Source organism: Spermophilus citellus (genome assembly GCF_964194105.1).
Source record: "Spermophilus citellus genome assembly, chromosome: 3".
Taxonomy (NCBI): domain Eukaryota; kingdom Metazoa; phylum Chordata; class Mammalia; order Rodentia; family Sciuridae; genus Spermophilus; species Spermophilus citellus.
In genome coordinates, this window is record NC_138184.1 from 158,974,653 (window position 1) to 158,991,210 (window position 16,558).

Below are 16,558 nucleotides of genomic sequence, written 5' to 3' on the forward strand. Positions count from 1 at the left end.
GGCTACCATTTAGATTTTTATTGAGGCTGTGTATTTATTATGTAAAAAACAAGGAAATTTTATAATACTAAGAATTACCTTTTTTGTATATTAAACCCACTTAGAATCTCACCACCCAGAGATAATGACTATTATTAACCATAGGAGGGTATAATTTTCTAGACTTACATTTTTCTAAGTGAAAGATGTTCCCATACCTACCACATTGTATCTTGTTTCTTGACTTAATTATATTGAAAAACTTCACCTGGGTTATCCTTCTTCAGGCTCATTTTTAATAACTGCATCAAAATTTTAATGTATGAATGTATAACAACATATGTAGTCAATTCCTCATGATTTGTATAATTTTAATTGTATCTTATGATGGGATTTTTTCTTGGAGATAACTATAATATATAATTGAAAATTCTTATAGCGATAGTTTTAAACCCCATTTTATAATATTAATTTTCTGATACATTATTAAGGCTAAATATGCTAAAACATATATATTGTATTCAATTTAGGAGAACACAAACTGCACTTCATCCCTGCCCTGATTGGCCCCTTCCTAGAAGTGACCTTGATACCCCAGCCAGATCTCCGGAATGTCATGATTCCTATTTTTCATGATATGATGGACTGGGAGCAGAGGCGGAGTGGCAACTTTAAGCAGGTAGGCAGAAGTGTTCCTTGAAACAATTTCACTTCCCCTCTAGCATCTCTGATTCCAGATTCAACCCTGAGCTGGGAAATGAAGGCTGGGGCCAGCACATCTTCATTTGGCTGGTCTGTCCTCTCCCATACCACATGGCCTGGACAACTTCTCTTTGGTCTTGTGTTCCTCTGAGCCTATAGGGAACCCCTTTCAGTTAAAAAGTCTTTGATTTCCCAGTTCTATATTTAAAAACTTACAGAGACTTTATCTGCTCCCAGTTGGACACAGAATAGAGGAATCAGAGAGTTAATGATTCTTAAAGTCATTGAGCTCAGTGGTCTGCACATTGTATTTGGTGAATGGCTTAGCTTTGAGCATTGGATTCACAGTATGTTTTATTGCTCTTAGCTTGAAGCATTGAGAATTAATTTAAAGAAAAAAAAAGCAGGGGGAATTCTTGCAAAGGAAATCCCAAGGGGATGAACCTATCATTTCTCATTGACATAGGTTCTAATAGTGTTCTCTAGCTTGGGGAAGACAGACATTCTGATTTGAACACCAGATCTTATAAGGGATCAGCTGCTTTTGCCATGCCAAGTCCCTTAAGCTGGAGACAGTGAGTCTACTGTCTGTTCACACAATCAACGCACTACCCTGTTTGCTCATAGGATGTGACCCTTGTTCTAAATGAAATCTTTTCTAAATGAAATCTTCCTCAAATCTTAGATGTCATTATCAACTGTATGAGCTGTCTGATTGCAAAAGGCAATTGCAAAAAGTGATTCAATTAGCAAAAGCTTGGGTATTTCATGTGTATTGTTATATACATTTATTTTCAATAAAGTTTGGAAAGTGAAAGGATTTTGAAAAGTTGTGTTTGCTAGGTATGATGATGCACACCTGTAATCCCAGCTACTCAGGAGGTTGAGGAAGGAGGATCACAAGTTTAAGGCCAGTCTTGGCAATTTAGCAAGAGCCTATCTTTTTTTTTTTTTTTTTTTTTTTAAGACTGGGAATGTAGCTCAGTGGTAGAATGAATCTGGGTTCAATCCCAGTATCACACACAGAAGAAGAAGTCATGCTTGGTGGTGGTGGTGGGGGGTGGGGACCACTTGCCTTCCCCCTTGTATTTATTTCTTGAAATTTGGTTTAAAGAAATAATTGGGCTCAGCACACTTACTAAGTCAAATAGCCCTCACAATCCCTAATTGTTTCAGTTCTCTCTGGCCATAGAGAGGTTTTTCATTTTCTATCTCTTCTGCTGCCTCAGATAGATCAAAGGATATTTTTTTCTTCTTGATATTCAAGTTACAAAGAATTTACATCCTTAAAAATATAAATGTTTTGACTACAGTCCTTTCTCTCCCCTGCTGCTTATTGCTGACTTAGAATATTTCCATGGGTCTACCATCTGTACATGGATAGGACAAGTTCTCAACTTCAGCAAAGATTTAATGCAACCTCAACTGTTTTAGGAAAGAAAATAGATATAAAACACATCAAAGATTTAAATTCATGTATGTGGGCATGTTAGTTTGCTGATGTCCTTATATATAGTGATGTAAAGAGAAAAGAAATAGGACTGCCAGTTTTTACAGTCCCTAAAAAAGAATTCAAACATTTAAATTGGGCTGCAAGCATTCGTGTTTGAATCACAGATAGATAGATGTCTTTGGCAGTAGGCAGAGCCATCCAGCAGGGAGTTTGAAGTTAATTCCATCCAAATTAGGCCCATAGAATTCCAAGGGGATGTCTGCTATTAACCATGGCTGATAATGTCACTTTCACAAAATACAGTATGGCTTTTTCCCTGGGATAAATAAGTATGCTTTAATTTGCCTAGAAATGCTTGTGAACAGGAAGAAAGAAGAGTAATATTTGAGTATGTTTCAGGTGGAAGCAAAGCTAATTGACAAACTGGATAGCCTGATGTCAGAAGGCAAAGGTGATGAAACATACCGGGAGCTCTTCAACAGTATGTGAGTAATGTTTTATCTCAAGTCGATTCTATTCGGGGGATTTGGTGTCAGTCCTGAGCTGCTCCACACTGGCGTAGCTGAGAGCTGCAAAGACAGCTTGGGTCTCATAGGACTGCTTTGTCTTTGTGAAGTGTGAAATAAAGGATAATTGCCTAACTCTGGAAAATGGATCTTATTATGTTGATGATTAGACATGTCTCCTTATTTTAATCTCTGATTAGGACAGGTCGTATGTGTTACATAACAAATCTCACTCTTTTCATGCCTAATAATTTTAAAAAAAAAGAAGAAAAAACATTGCTTCAAGATAATGATTTTAAGTAGGGCTATGAGTGGGAGAGGGACAAAGGGGTATGATTGTAACACGTCTGTTCAGTGATTTCCAAAGCCTGATATCCTTGGCTGATTTGCTGTTGGAAAAATTAACCTACTTTGCATTTGTTCTTTAGAACCTCGTTTAATCCATTTATACTGATTATTCACTCATGATTATTTAGTGCTTTAGTGCTTCCTTTTCTTATCACAATATTACGGAAGCAAATCATTTTTAATAAATTATGTGTTTGGGATTTGTATGGAGGATAGAGAAATAATGGAGTGCTATAAAGAGACTTTGTGGTTGTCCCTACCAGTATTACCTGGTAACAGTCACAGGAATGAATTGCTTTTTCGGAGTGTTCATCCACTGTGTTGAACTGGCTAGAGAGGACACGTGAGAATGGTTCGGGGCTTTGGGTTTCCTCTTCTGGTACCTGTTCTCTGTATGGCTTTCTGTGGATCTTAGTCATTTTCGAACCTGGTATACTTATAAGATGTTTCTTTTTTGAAGAAAGAATTAGCTCATTGATCTTGCAAAAAATTTTCAGTCCTTTCAGAGAAGTGTCAAAATAGTTCAGCATTAGATTTTCAGTTATGAAATATACTTTTAATTGTCCTTAAGCCAACTGTCAGCTAAAATTCAAGAATAGTATTTTGGTATTGATGACCAAATATAAGATTCTGTAATTCACTTTAGGATTATTACGTTATAGTGGTGGAAATACTAATATATAGGTTTGAAAAATATTATAAGTGACTGATAGACTGGGTAGATTTCAGCTTGCCTGATTCAAAATCATTCTTGAAGCTTTCAGGAAAATTATATTGAACGGAAAAGCCAAGAAAGGGTATAGAGATTTCATGTGGTGGTGGTGGGTGATAAAATGCATTCTTTGTACTGAGCCCTGAACACCATTTTCTTCTGATACTGTAATTAAACCAGAACTTTTAATAATTATTCACCAATCCCTTGTTCATTCTTGTGTACAAAGCGTCTGTCTTTCATGACAGCTGGAGTTTAGTAAGAATTCTGATTAAAACCTCAGCCAATATAATAAATTGCTTTTGAAAACTGCTCTCATTTCAGTTACTAGTCTTTGGTTTGAACAAAGAACTAAAATGAAAAAGCACTCAGTAAAATGAATCTCTTGAGATTTGTGATTAATTATTTATAATAAGCTCACAAGATTAATAAATACATGTATAGTTCTATATTGCCTCTTATCTACTTTAATAAAGACCTGATAGCATGCAGTTTGGATTGCTTGTGTATAAATATGACTTTGAAATAGAAGATGTACTTTGACATTAGAAGCAAACCAATAATTAAAATATTAAGCCTCTGTAATTAGGACTATTTTAAGAATCCTGATTCATTCAATGGAGATTTTTATTCTTTTGCTGATTTTTAGAATATTACTAGAAAGGCTGCTATAAATATTTTTCTTTCATGCTTTTGTGATCAACATATTGAAAATAAATCAAATCTGAAGTGATAATTAAATATCATTACTGCCTGGACTCAGATAAGAAAGTGAAAATCTCAACTATGTTTCAAGAAACAATAAAATGTGGTTTTGGTGATAGAAATCACAGTGAGTTAGCGTGATCACTGTGAGTCACTGCACACATTATGAATTAGGAACACATGCCATTATGGTACAGATTCTCAGTTCTCTGTAATTTATATCCAAAATATCTTAAATTTTGTTTGGAAGCTGAAAAGGCGGAAAGTAGCTCATTATTTCCTAAAGTGTAGTACCTGCCAAAGTAGTCCCTGCAGAGTAGAACTTTAAATTTGCATAGTACCTTAGAACTCATTTCATCTTTCCTGGCCTCTCAACATTCTCTCCATGTACTCATACTACAACTTTTTGAAGTTAGTGGGGTTTATAATTTTTGTTAGCACTGAAATTGTGAAGCATACACTGCAGTGTTAAATATCTAAAAGAGAATATCAGAACCAAATTCTGCTTTCTCTGGATCCACCTGATTCACTTATTGGGCTTTATTTGTGTAGAGCTGGAATGCAGCAGTGACTGTGCTACCAGAGCATACAGTAGGCCTAATTTACTTGGGGAAAATTAAAGGGCTTCCCCCAAACAAGTAACATCCATCTCAGTTCTTTCTTCTGCTCTAATTCAAAAAGACTTCAAATTATTTCAAAGATCTTTATTTTATGATCACATGTTTAATTGCTGTTTGGAGACAGAAGATTAACTGTATAACACCATACCTTAGATCTTTAACTCTTCTCTTTGGGTCATTTAAGAAGAGTATGCACAGATACTAGTATATAATTCAGAGTGATAGTCTCAGCACGATCCTGTTATGATACAGAGGGAGGCAGATTGAGAATCAGATTCCAACACCTCTTTACCCACAGAGCCTGGTGAGCAGTGTCATATGGCAACACCAGTGTTTTATCCAGATCCCCAGTGTTATAGAGTGACATTGCTTATAAGCAGCCTTATCAATTAGCAATGAGAATTGGGTCTGGGTCTCTCTGTGATCAGATGGGGCCCCTATGTACTCAGTATGAGCACATGAGCATGATTATAGACCAAATGAAGACACCCAGTCTGGCATAAGTTATCTAGAAAGATTCTTCTCTTGCTGTTGATGGCTTCTCCTTATCAGTTCCTATCAGGTATACTGGGAACTGGCAAGCTTCTCAACAAAAGGAACAAGCCTGTCTCAGTAGGCTGTGCAAATTAATAAAACTCATGAGAGCAGTCTCCATGTATTTTTAGAATTATTACTTAACTTGAGTTCTTTGTTTTTTAGCCTCTGAAGTATATGAGGTGTAGGCTGTCACTTGGAGAAATTTCTACATCATCGTGTGTTGCTTTGGTAGGCAGGTTTTCATTTCAGGACTTGGTTCAATACCAGCTTGCCATTTAAGTTTGAAACAGGTGCTGTTCAGAGGTTTTTAAAAGAAAATGCATTTAACCAAATTAAGGGACCATCCCCCTGGAAGATTTGTCAGAGTGAGCTTCATCTCTTCCATATGCAATCTCTATCCCACCCACCTTTAATCTATAAAATAGTTTAGAATAAATTAGGAAGGCAGGGGCTGGGGTTGGGGCTCAGCGGTAGAGCGCTCACCTAGCACATGCGAGGCACTGGGTTCAATCCTCAGCACTACATAAAAATAAATAAAATAAAAGCATGTGTCCAACAACAACTAAAAAAAATATTTTAAAAAATTAGGAAGGCAAATTATTGGGAGTATAGAGGTAACAGATGAGGAAACAAGACAGAAAACTGGGCCCTAAGACAGAAATAGCAAGAAAAAGAGGAAAACTGAGGAGAACATAGCTGCAAAGAAAGCCTTGATGAGATAGCTTTTTTCCTTAGTGTTTATTTTTCCACTAAGTGCATACATAATATGCTTAGATTGTACTGAAAGTATTGTATTGAAACAAATATTTTCTTTCAGTCTTATTCCTAAAACCATGATGAAAGGGAAAGGAAACAAGATTTTAGACAAGAAATTATGATCATTAAATTCTGAGGGCTAGGGGAGGTATCCTCATATTGCTGTGCTCATGGGTTTTGATTTTTTGTTTTTTGCTTTTTTTTGTCTTTGGGGGTAAGTTCAATCACTAAGCCCTTGCAAAGCCCAATGTTAATTTGCCAAGAGGCGGAGTGAAAGTAAAACAGATCCTCATTATTATGATTGTTATTATTTTGTGTTTACATAGTGCCTGTGCTCCAAGGTGTTTAGGACGAGGGGAGATGTAGGAGGAGAGACGTGGTTCAGTACTTGTCATCAATCTGCTGTAACAACCACTTAGAAAATCCTCTGTGATTAATGACAAAATGAATGAAACTGTTGAGTGAGTGCACAGATAGTACAATATGTATTCAGTGGGCAAATGTTAAGTGAAAGGAAAAAACGCAAAACGTCATCCCGCCTGTACAAGGATTTTCCTGTAGCAGTTGCATTGCGGTAGAATTGCTTGGATGAGGATGCATTCCACTGAGAGGTAGGAAAACATTTTTATGTGAATAAAGCAAGCTCTTACTTAAAAGTAAACTTGGAGGTACTCCTGTTTTCACCTCTTGCAGTGTTATTTGATGTGGTGAGGCACAAGCCTCTGTTAGTATAAGAGAGAAGCTAGGAAAAAAAATGTCTTTGAGATGTGAGGTGCTTTTGTATATTCTTGAAAATCTGATTATGTGCATATGTTCATATTTTATAACTTGGATAATCTGAAAATCAATTTGCTTTGTCAATGCTTCCTGGATTAGAATTCCACTATTTGGTCCCTATCCTAGGTAAGACATTGTTTGCAAATTGTGCTACTTGTGAAATGTTGCAGTGGTTGCTAAGGCATTTAAGGTACTGATGAAAGTAAAATGGTTGTCATGGTGACTGATAAAAATAAATGTTGAAAATGCCCCGGGTTCTTTCTTTTCCAGTCTACTAAAGAAAATAGAGCGGGAAACATGGAGGGAAAGTGGTGTTTCATTAATTGCCACTGTAACTCGTCTAATGGAGAGGTTGCTAGATTACAGGTAAGCCACATCCCATGTTCTCCAGAAATGCTGCATGCCAGAATAGCAAATAGCCAGAATACAGTCAGGGTTCCACTTGAGTTCATCACTCAAGGAACTGATAATCACACCTTGGACTCGTAACCAGGTAGTTCAGAGTTTTTAATCTGGGCACTTTTGGGTTTGTTTTTTGGTTTTTGATCTTTCAAAGTCTTGGAGAGTTGAGAGAGCTCTCAAAGTCATCCCTGACAGTTCTCAAAATAATAATAACAATAATAAAAAGTAATTTTTTTGTCTCAACCAGTAGAAAATTTCAGCTCAACCACTAGAAAATCCTCTGTCGTTCCTTTGCTTTAGGGTGAAGAGGACTCTTTCCTTTTTAGAGGGAAGAGGGTATTATGTACCATAAGGGCTCTCTCTTTTTCAAGTGGTGGGGCTGGCAAGGGTAAAACTCTACTGTTACCTTTCCTAGCTTTAATTCCTTGATTTTTGTATTATCTAGACTTGCAAAGGAGTTCATCTCATTTACATGCACAGTGATCTTGTTTTCAAATAAGAACAAAACCCTCACTCTCTTGCCCGTGGCCAGGCTTGCCAGCTGCTTCTCCTCCCACTTTAGAAGGTGTTCAAAGTAACTTCACACTTGTTTCCTGATCCCCTTTCCATGGAGAGGGAGCAAGACCCTGATGCTGAAGTGAACTCTCAGCAGAAACTGTTGCTCAGGAGTCTCTGGCTTCCCAGCTTCACCAGAGACCCTTAGTCCCCAGAGCCTTTCTCTGAGCTCACACAATTGTCTCTGGTTTCTGACAGTACATTTTGGTGGGGGTCTGAGGGTGGGGGATAAAGTAACCAACCATATTTTGCCCCTAAGAAGTAAGTCGGGATTTTTGTTGTTGTTTGCATAATTTTAGATTTATAGAAAAATAGCAAGTAGTAAGATGATAGAGGTTTCACGTATGTCCTCCTAAGAAGGAAGTTCTGACTGTTGCTTTTTGTTTTTAGGGACTGCATGAAAATGGGAGAGGTAGATGGCAAAAAGATCGGCTGTACAGTTAGCCTTCTGGTTAGTAACCCATTCTCCTTTTCCTCCTTTTATCCTAACATTTGTTTTCTTTATGGAAATACTGGGTCTTTTTGTTTGTTTGTTCTTAATCTGCAGTGTATTTTTTTTTCCCTTGGATGTTTCTGAGAAGAGTTTAGAAATGTTTCTCAGCTTCATGGCAAGTTGCAGATTGCATGAAAGCTCAGAAAATCTTCAGCTCTGAACATTGCAGAATGTGCCAGGTGCATGCCCTCAGCCCTAGTGCAGACCTCATGAGATCTCAGAAAACACAGCCCTTATTGCGTTGTTCGCCCTCCTCCAGTCTTGTCCTGCCCTCCTGGGAAAAGGCACAGTATCCCCAGATTGAGGTCCTTTTGCTTCTGTGTCCTTTTTCCTTTCACCAAAGTTATAATCATTCTATATTTTAATAAACATTACTGATCTCTTCTTTTGTGAACTAGTGACAATTTTCTTTTTCACCCACTGATTTTCAACCACTAGCATCTTTGCAAATTCAATTGATGATAGCACTGTTGTTAAGATTTGCATCCTAACCATAGGACCATATAGTGTATCACCCAGGCAGGACATTTTTGAGAGTGAAATTAAATATGATGTAAGGATAACTGTCTAAACCAATTGTCCTAAGCAAACCAAAATTGACATAAACTATTACCCACCAAATGATTCTCACCACGGAGCACAAAAATGACCACACATTTAGATGTTTATTTTTCATATTTTAATACAGGGTAAATTAATGATTTTGATAATTTCCTTCAACCCAATGTGAAATATAAGAAGAATGACTGCTTCCACTTCCAAATTTGTGAATTTCATGGATTGTTTTTCTTACATTTTGCAAAATAGATGAAACATCTCTTCTAAGTACTTATACAGCCATTCTTACTCTTCCTCTGATCCTCTGGACCCCTTAAAAAAAATGTGCTGTTCTCTGTTTGCCTTCACGTTTTCTTTTATCTCCTCTTTGATTCGATCTTAGTTCATTGGTTTCAGTCTTTTAAATTTTGTTTTGTTTCTCTCATAGTCCCTCTTCAAAGCTCAGAAGCTTCACTTTCTTGTGACTGTCTTTCTATACTTCCCTAATATTTTGCTACACTGTTCTTCATCTCTTGAGTTGATGGCTTTGTCCTCTTTTACCACATCCACCTCTTCCTTCTCATTTTAAATTTAATTGCTACGTCTCCACCTCCAATATCAGCTCCTAAAAATAGCGAGACCTGAGCATCCTCTATCAGGCTACATCTGACCCATGTGTTATACACTTTCTCCCATAATTTTTGTCATCAGACCCAACAGTGACCTCCAGATCATCAGCCCAGACTCACGGTGTCACCCCTTGCTGTCACTTCCAATCTTGAACAGTTTTTCCTGTTAAGTCTACCATCATATCTCCCTACTTTCCTGCCAGCTTTTGTCAGTCTTTCATCAGGTTGAAAACCTCAGCCTGTTTTTCTCATGTCCTGCTTGTATATCAGTTTTCGGGGAGAACAGCCAAGAGCTCAGTAAACTTCAGTCTGTCTGCCTAAACCTGACTATAGGGCAACTTCAGGCACAAAGTCTCCTCAGAAACCTCAAAACAAAGCCTTCACCTTTCCCAAAGGAATCCTCTTCCGTTGTCTTCATCCCCTTTCACAGGTGCCTTCCAGTTGGAAGTGGCCAAATTAATGCTGTCCCTTGGTTCTTCATCCTCAACTGGTATAAAAAAAGAAGAGATCATTTCCTTGGGCCAGAGATTAGTACTTTGCCCTAATTGTGCTTACTCTAGTCTTGTAGTAGGAATAAACCAGAGATTTAATAAAACCAGAGGCCCCATCACTAATCACATGAGACGAGAGTTTATACTGATAGCTTTCCATAATCAAGAATAGTGCTTAGAGAAAATGTCAACATTTTAAGAGCTATTGCAATTTCAGTCCAGGACAAGAATGCTTATTACAGGACCAGATATATCACTTTGAAGCTAATCTTTTTAGCTTCTTCTCCATATGGAAAGTTCTTGATGTTTTCTTGCAGCAATATGGTTCTCTTCAACCACTTACTTCCTTTGAGAGATTTTTCTTAAGTCTTTGGAACTATCAGATCCAAATCCCCTTCAGGAGAGCTCTGGCTTCCCTTATAAGATCAGAGTTAAACTCTACTGTGAAATCGGCAAAAATGCATAGTATTTGACATGACTAATACTAGGAAATGTAATTATTGTTTTGTTCCTGTGTCACAAGTTTTGCCAGACATATGTGAAATATTCTCATCTGCTGACTGGAGAGATCTTTTTTTTTTCTTAAGAACTATTCATTTATAGAGTTATCACTTATTTTTGTTCTCAAAGAAAACAGCTTCTTACCAGAAAGCTATTAGAGCAAATCAGCCTTTAATAATGTAGAGACCTGCTGTGGGGTTGTTAGGCTGTGTTTATGGTACAACAATTCTTGCTAATTAAAATGATTTTGGTTATAATGAGAGAGATTTGAATAGTATTATTTACTTAGCTTTTCAAAGAATGCCAGGAGTCTACAGGAAACAAAAGGAAAGAAGGAGGATAATGGTATGAATTGGAAAAAAGAAAACAATGCTTTTTGTTGAAGTCTTGAACTTAATGTCAGTGTCTCCAGTGAGAAGAGTCCTCATCTTGGAGAATGGATACCAGTAAGATAATGGGCAGAAGGTACATCTGATAGAGGGCCATCAGATTTCAAGTCCAATTTAAGCAGTCACATTGGCTAGTTTAAAAGTCCATCAGCAAAGCCCTGTCTAGCTAATCAGCTTCAGAAATGGTCAGAATTCCTGGCCCTTTCCCCCCTGAAAAACTTGTTGCTACTTAGTGTCGACAGATTTCTCCTCCTGTCACTGCTTATTTTCCCTCAACTCTGTACCAAGTAGCATTAGTCAAAACAGCAATAATAAGTAACACCAGCAGTTTTGAGCATCTTAAATAGAAATTTCATGATATACACTGATCTACTCAAGGAAAGAACCTCATTTGGAGACTTAAGTATAATGTGTTTCCTAGAATCCAAATTCATATACATTCTTTCTTGTGATTACTAAGTTCATTGAAGACTAATGCACTTTTTAGTGTGGTAAGGAAGTAGATATGGATGCTTATAAATATACCTTTAAAATACCAGCATATGTGTCTAGCTAAGTTAAAAAAAAAATGAGTTTTTGGTGGGCTGGAGCCGTAGCTCAGTGGTAGAGGGCTTGCCTAGCATGTGTGAGGCATTGGGTTCAATCCATAGCACCACATAAAAAACAAATAAAGGCATGCTGTCCATCTATAACTGCAAAAAAAAAAAATTTTTTAAATGAGTTTTTGGTAACAATTGTTACAATATTTTAGAGCAGTTTAGTAACACCCAGATGTTTTAATATAAATGAATAGAATATTTTCAATAAGTATGCCCCATAATAGCAACTAGAAATAAAAATATCTGTCCCTTTATGTTTCATACATAAACTAGAAACATTTAAACTCTAACACAAGTAAGAAATGCAGAATAATACCTTAACAACAAAGAACATTTTTATTTACCCTCTTTTTACATAATTCTTGGGGTAGGAGGATGCTTCTCCATGGTTTCTACTAATCCTTACCTATATGTCTCAGAGACTTTTTAGAGAAAAATATATTTTTAAAATTAAAGAACTGTCCTTTGAATATCAACCAGCGAAGTGAATAAGCATGTTAATCTATTTTATATTTTTAATATATTTAGATAAATAGGATGATCGTCTAGATGACTGTTAAACTAACAAAAAAATAATAACAAGTAACAAAAGAAATGTGAATAAATGGTTATAACCTAAGAGTTACTGACAGCTTATCCAGCAATTGATAATGTTTAACATGGGTCGTGTTTAATTAAAAATCTATCACTGAGCTCCTTATTTCATTTTTAAAAAGATATTTACCTGGAAAAATGCATCAGTTCTCTTCCACAAGACAAATTCTCTTGATTCACAAAGAAAATGGAAAATAATTATAGGTATAACTGTTGAAGAACTATCCATGCCTGTACTCTCTTTTTTACAGAACTTCTATAAGACTGAACTGAACAAGGAAGAGATGTATATACGCTATATCCACAAACTTTATGATCTGCATCTCAAAGCACAGAACTTTACAGGTAATTCTGTTTTTGGCTCTGATTTGGGGAAGTGGGCTAGATACTGATGTATTAAACATGATAACTCCTCTGCTTTTTGTAATTAGAGCCGAGGACTCAGGCATTTCTACTTTAAATTTAAATATATATTTTAATTAGGTGTATGTTTCTAAGTACTCTATTTTTTGACTATTTCTCTCTGTATAACTTTTTAGAGGTTGATCTTAGGATTACAAAATATATACCTAACATTTTACAATGTACTAACAGTGTTTTGCCACTTCAAGCTAAATATGGGAACTTTATAACCATAGAGATCCCAATATTCTCCCCATTTGGTGTTATACTTGTCATATGTATTACATCTACCTTCATTCAAAACTGTAGCAAATAATGCATTGGTGTTGCCTTCAACATTCATACCTATCTCAAAAGAATTTTAAAATGATGTTTTATATTTGCTCAGATATTGGCCTTTTCTGTAACTCTTTCCCCATTTATGAAGTTCTTGGTTTCCCTGTTATTATTTCCATTAAACCTGAATAGTTTGATTTTTATTTTAAGGCTGATTTAATGATGAAGAATTCTCTTCATTTTCCTTCATTTGGGAATGTCTTCATTGTACCTTGTGTTAGTCAGCTTTCCCTTACTGTAACAACATACCTGCAGTAGTCAGCTTATAAAGAGGAAAGGTTGGCACTCACACTTATGGAGGTTTCAAGCCATGGTTGGTTGGCCCTATTGCTTTTAGACCTGTGGCAAGGCAGCACATGATGGTGGGAAGCATGTGACAAAACAAACCATGCACCTCATGGCCAGAATGTGAGAGAAGAAGGAAGTATTCCCACTATCCTTTTCAAGGACATACTCCCAATGACCTAAAACCTCCCAGTAGGCCTCACCTCTTAAAGTTTCCACCTCTTCCCAATGGCAGTAAGCTGGGGACCAAGTCTTTAACACATAGACCTTTGGGGGACATTCCACATTCAAAGTGTAGCACACCTTTGTCACTGAAAGATATGTTCGCTAGTGTAAAATGCTAAGTGAATAATTCTTTTGTGCCAGTACTTTAAAAATACTGCTCCATTGTCTTCTGACTTCCATGGTTTCTAATGATAAATATGTAGTCATTCAAATTATTCACCTATTCTAATGCATACCTGTTTTGTGGTTGCTTCTAAACATTTCTCTGCAGTTTTCAGTGGCTTAATTATGTTATATATGAACTTATTTGAGTTTGCTGAGCTTTTTGGATCCATACCTTATTTCCATCACCAAATTTGGGAAGTTTTCCAGCATTATTTTCCCAAATGCATTGCTACACCAATCCTTCATTTCTCTTTTGGGATTCCAATGGCATGAATATTAGGCCTTTTTTCTGATAAGTTCTTAGGTCTCTGTCCATTTCTTTCCCCAACTTTAGTTTCAGATTGGATGATTTCTGTTGATTCAGTTTCAAGTCCCCTGATTCTCTCCTGTCATCTCCATTCAATGGTTGAGCCTTTCCAGTGAACTTTTTGTTTCTGTTATTGTATTATTCCATTCTAAAATTTCCATTTGATTATTTGTGTTTCATAGCTTTCAATTTCCTTTCAGTTATTCAGAAGTGTTCCTATTTACTACATGGAGCGTGGTTATAATAGCTGCTTCATAGGCTTTGCCTATGGTTCCAATATGTGAGTCATCTTGGGGTTGGCATCTGTTAATTGCCTTTTCCCTTTGACAGTTGTTTAGTTTCCTGGTTTTTTGAATGTCAAGTAATTTTGGATTATATCCTGGACCTTTTGAATATTATGTTTTGAAACTCTGGGTTCTCTTAAAATCTTCTGGAGAATTCTGACATTTTTTTTTTATTTTAACAATCAATCCAGTTAGGTTCAAACCTCAAGTCCTGAACCCCCTTTTGAAACTTGTGATTCTAGTGTTAAGTTTTGTTTTCAAAATTCTTGCATTACCATTCTGGTTTTTCCTTCATGGGTACCTCCCAACAAGGAATTCTGGAACCTAAGCAATGATCCACACCATTGTTCATGTCTCAGAGTCTTAGTTATGTCTATCATGACCCATTCTACGAATGTGCACCTTGGACTTGAGCCCAAGACTTCCTACAGAAACTAGAATATCTCTTTCTCAAGTTCTCCATCTCTGTATCCTCCCCATTCTTCCCAACTCCCAGGAACTCCCTTTCCTAGGATTGTGGTTATAAGAGCCAGGGTTAGATCCTCTTCATACTTTGATGTCCTCCCTACAATTCATCTGCTGGGGCCTAAACAGTGAGATTTAAAAAAAAAAAAAGCCATGATCTCACTTTCCTATGTACACATATGAATATACACCACGAATCTCACCATCATGTATATCCACAAGGAACTAATTAAAAACAAACAAAAAATTAAATAGCCAAAAGATCAATAAAGTACAGGGAAAACAAGAGGTTGGGAGGAAGGGAGGGAAAAGGGAAGTACTGGGGACTGAATTAGAACAAATTATATTCCACGCTTTTATCATTATGCCATATTACATTCTGTTGTCATGTGTAACTAAAAAGAACCAATAGAAAAACATTTAAAATTTTTAAAAAGCCTGTGGGAGCTACTGCTGCCACTGCCATCACTCCCACTGCTGCTGCTGCCGCCACGGTTTGCAGCTTTGTTCCTAGGCCTTCCTTAGAGGGAGACCAGAAGAGTCTGCAGGCTCACAGGATGTCCTCTTCCTAGTTCTCTGACTAGAAGGGAGCTCTCTCTTTCTTCCCGTTTGCTGTGCCAGGAAAGAAGGAAATGTAAGTCAGACATGGGAGTCAAAAGATAAAAACTGGGCTGGGATTGTGGCTCAGTGGTAGAGCGCTTGCCTAGCATGGGCGCGACCTGGGTTTGATTCTCAGCTACACATAAAAAATTAAAATAAAAAGGCATTGTGTTGTGTCCATTTACAAAAAAGATATATTCATTCTCATTCTCTCTCTCTCTCTCTCTCTCTCTCTCTCTCTCTCTCTCTCTCTCTCTCTCTCTCTCTCTCTCTCCCCCGCCCCTCTCTCTCTCCCTTAAAAAAAAAAAAAGATAAAAACTGAACTCAACTCACCGTGGTCATTCTTGGAGTTTTGGTTTTCCTCCTCAGTGTACCTTCTCTTAGTTTAGATTTCAGAATCCTCCAATGGTTATATTATATATTCTGTCAGGAACATTTAATTGTAATCCCTGAAAAAGAGACAGTGGAATATGCTCACTGTGTCTTAACCAGACCTTTTCGTTGGAGTCAGGAACTACGAATCTTGGCCTTTCGCTGCATTGTTCTTCCAAGGGACTCTTAAATCATGCCCCTACCCATTGCCATAAATTAATAAAGGAATGGTCCCCAGAATTTTAACCTGCCTCTAGCTGTGGTTCCCCTGCTTCAGTTGATAGCATCACTCTTTATTCCATCTGTGAACCTTGATATTATCCTTGACTCTGATTTTCTTAACCTCCCTCAAGGTTGTCTTTCATAAGGTTCTATTGATTCTATTTCCTCAAAATTTCTCATTTCTCCCACTTTCTTCATTGTTTCCACTTTCACTGACTCTATTAGACCTCATCATTCTTGCCCCTACCCCCTCAACAGTTACCAATGTTATGCTTGAGAGCCAGGAACAGCACACTACAACTTGGAAAACAAACACTTGTTTCTTTAAAGAAAGTTTTATTAGAACTCAGCCATGCCCACTTATTGTTGTATTGTCTATGGCTGCTTTTGTGCTACAGTGGCAGACTGGAATTGAGATGAAGACCACCTGCCCCACAAGCCTAATTATTTTCTGCCTGGCCCTTTAAGAAAAAAATTTCTAACCCCTTCTCTAGATGTGATTCTGCTGTCAGTTTATTATTCTACAAAGTAGAGTTCAAGTCCTTCATTCAAGGCCTACCATAATGAAACTACCCTTTGTCTGTTCAGCCTCGTCTTTCCCCTTGTACAT

At 37.0% G+C, this 16,558-nt stretch overlaps 1 protein-coding gene across 4 annotated transcripts in view; it reads left to right on the top strand.

Moving 5' to 3' along the window:
- Nucleotides 1-16,558, top strand: part of DOCK4 (dedicator of cytokinesis 4) — a 446,200-nt gene that overhangs the window by 390,823 nt on the left and 38,819 nt on the right. For all 4 annotated transcript variants that reach the window (XM_081285589.1, XM_081285590.1, XM_081285587.1 and 1 more), the window contains 5 exons: nt 510-658; nt 2,534-2,619; nt 7,366-7,461; nt 8,443-8,503; nt 12,537-12,630. In XM_081285589.1, the coding sequence (XP_081141715.1) occupies nt 510-658; nt 2,534-2,619; nt 7,366-7,461; nt 8,443-8,503; nt 12,537-12,630 (486 nt within the window). The remainder of the gene's footprint in view (nt 1-509; nt 659-2,533; nt 2,620-7,365; nt 7,462-8,442; nt 8,504-12,536; nt 12,631-16,558) is intronic.